The sequence below is a fragment of the Buteo buteo genome, chromosome 10, assembly GCF_964188355.1.
Source record: "Buteo buteo chromosome 10, bButBut1.hap1.1, whole genome shotgun sequence".
Lineage (NCBI taxonomy): Eukaryota > Metazoa > Chordata > Aves > Accipitriformes > Accipitridae > Buteo > Buteo buteo.
Window position 1 is genome coordinate 9,159,646 of NC_134180.1, and position 2,488 is coordinate 9,162,133.

The 2,488-nt window shown below is 53.3% G+C and overlaps 1 protein-coding gene across 4 annotated transcripts in view; it reads left to right on the forward strand.

Annotated features, from left to right (window-relative positions):
* The window catches only part of RGS8 (regulator of G protein signaling 8), a 32,646-nt gene that overhangs the window by 11,253 nt on the left and 18,905 nt on the right, over positions 1-2,488 (forward strand). For all 4 annotated transcript variants that reach the window (XM_075038510.1, XM_075038512.1, XM_075038511.1 and 1 more), the window contains one exon: positions 736-794. In XM_075038510.1, coding sequence (XP_074894611.1) covers positions 736-794 — 59 coding nt within the window. The remainder of the gene's footprint in view (positions 1-735; positions 795-2,488) is intronic.

The following is a 2,488-nucleotide window of genomic DNA, read 5'->3' on the forward strand; positions in this document are numbered from 1 at the left end:
GTAAGCACACCGACGGAGGTTTCGAGGAGACTGCTGTGGGGCAGGGAGCGAGCAGGACTGCACACATCTGATGAGGGAAGGGGAGATGGATTAAAGGGGTCAATCACATCACTGACTTGCCAGGTGGATTTTTAATTCTGTCATCCTATGCCCTGCAGTAAGGTACTCTCTTTCCTGCTAACATTTTATTTGGCCCTGCTGACACCTGGGCTCTTTAATTAAAGTCTCCCATCCCTTCTGTCTGTGGCAACTCCTGACAATGCGAGGGCAGCAACCTTCCCTAAACCTCAGAGGAGCCGATTAAAACGATGCAGGCGGATGCTTTATTCCAACATACCGAGGGTGACAACAGCGAGCGCTTTCGCAGGCATTCCCCCCTCCCCGCCCCCAGATGCTCCCTGCCAGCCTTTGGCATCCACCGCCTGTGCGGAGCGGTCCCCCATCTCCGACGGGGGAGAAGCTGGGGTTTTGCTGCCAGGTGGGTGAGGAGGGGATGCAGCGAAATGTGCTGATCTGGTGGGCTCCTCGGCAGTGCCGCGGTGGGAGCTGGCTGCGCAGCCAAGCCCCAGCCTGCTGGGTTGAGGCTGCTGTAGGGTTTTGCTGGATGTGAGAGAGCCGCTCTGAGCTGCGCTGCTACTGCCCAGAGAGAGGTGGGGAGGGGAGGGGTGTCGAAGTGTGACTTTCACCCCATGCAGGGGGTTGTCTCTGAAGAAGACAGCTCTGCTCTCTCCCCAGAGCCTCTTTGACCACGCTGTCGGCACAGACCCACCGGCAGAGAGGACAGGTCAAAGGCAGTGAGTATCTTTTTCTCTGTGTCTGTCTGTCTGCAGTGCCTCTGTGTTAATTTTTTTCTGGCTTTCTCTGCATGCGAATGGATGGTCTTAATCTCTCAAAGCCCCTGAGATCTCATAGTTTGTGTTTTGGGTTTTTTTTAACCTTTGTGCTGCTAATTTTTTCTATTGGGATGGCTTCTTTATCTTCACTCAGGTGACCTCCGGGGGTGGTTTGATAACCTGAATGTCATAATCGCACCCCTCCCTTTCTGTCTCCCAAGGAGAAAAACCCCCAAAACACATCTGTGATGAGACTGGCAATTCTCCTTGACCGGAGTCCTTTCGTAGGAGGGGGAGGTAGGATGAATGATGGAGTGGGAGGCAAAAAACCTCAGCATGGACCCCTACTGGGATGCCTTTACCAGAGACCCCTACTGGGATGCCTTTGCCAGACGCCACAGATTAGATTTCTAAAGTCGTAAGTGACTGGCTTCATTTGCAATCAGAGGAAATATCCGTGGGTATGTCAGCCTAGCAGTGGAATTGCCTCCGTGGGAAATACAGGTCTCTGCGTCCGTGAAGTCAGACAGACTTTGGGATCCCAGGGAAGTTCGGTGCTGCTCAGCTGTGCAGGTTGTTGCTGCGGGGGCTGGTGAGCTGGGGGGAGCGTGGGCAAGCAGAAGGCTGTTTCATAACAGTACCCCCAAAAGCAGGCTGCTAGAGGAGGCTGCAAGGAAGAGGGCACCCGGCTCCACTTTCAGCTGTCACTTCAGAGCAGCAGTGGGAAAGAGAAGTAGGCGCTGCTGGACTCTAGGAAATCATATGCTGTGGCCCCACATGCGGGTGAGGCCGTTAATGAGGAAATTTAAAGGGGCTTAAGGAATTACAAGGATTGATTTCAGTTAAAGCACATCGAAGCAGCCGGTCAGGGTAGAGATTAAGGAGATGCACTCACTGGCATGTAGTGCAATCCCAGTTCCATTAATTTAGTCGGGAAGAGGCTTTGTGCATTTTTAATGTAATCAGGTTTTAAAAGGGTTGTTGCATTGGGCAGCCCAAGCTCTGGGATCTCCCCAGGCCCCAGCAGAGCAGGGTCCTGTGTCCTTTGCACACAGTCTCTGCTATCATCAGTTCCTTTGTCTCCTCCTCAGTTGTTCCCTCTGGGGAAGAGAACATGGAGGTTACCTGGAGCTTGGCCCCGTCCTCGCAAAGAAGAAACCTTTGCCCTTTGCTCGCTATACAGTCCTGCTCTCTGTCCCATTGGTCTCCCAGCTGGTAGACCTCGCCTTTACTCTCTGATGTGAGACTTGTTCAACCAAGGCTCATGGGGACCCTGCCATTCCCTCCCTCCCTTCGTCCCTCCCTTCCTCCCTTTTGCAGACTGTGCACCTCCTCGGTGGCTTCCCACAGGCTCCCACCACCCTGAAAAGGAGATGCTTTCTTTGAGTTATTTTTGTGTGAGTGCTTGAGCCTGTGATGGTGAAAGGACCAGCATCTGCAGACGCGTGAAGTCCTCCTGTTATTTTATTTGCAGTGCCAGCTTTTCCATGATGCCTGGCCAGTAAACATCAGCCATGACCTGGAGGGACAGGGACAAGAGGTAGTTTGGTCTTCTTAGCGAGGTCAGCCCGGAGCTCTGCCTGTTGAGGAGAGACCTTCAGAGGTGTTGAATGATGAGTGCGATAATGCCAACTCCTGCTGCTCCGTGGTGAGCT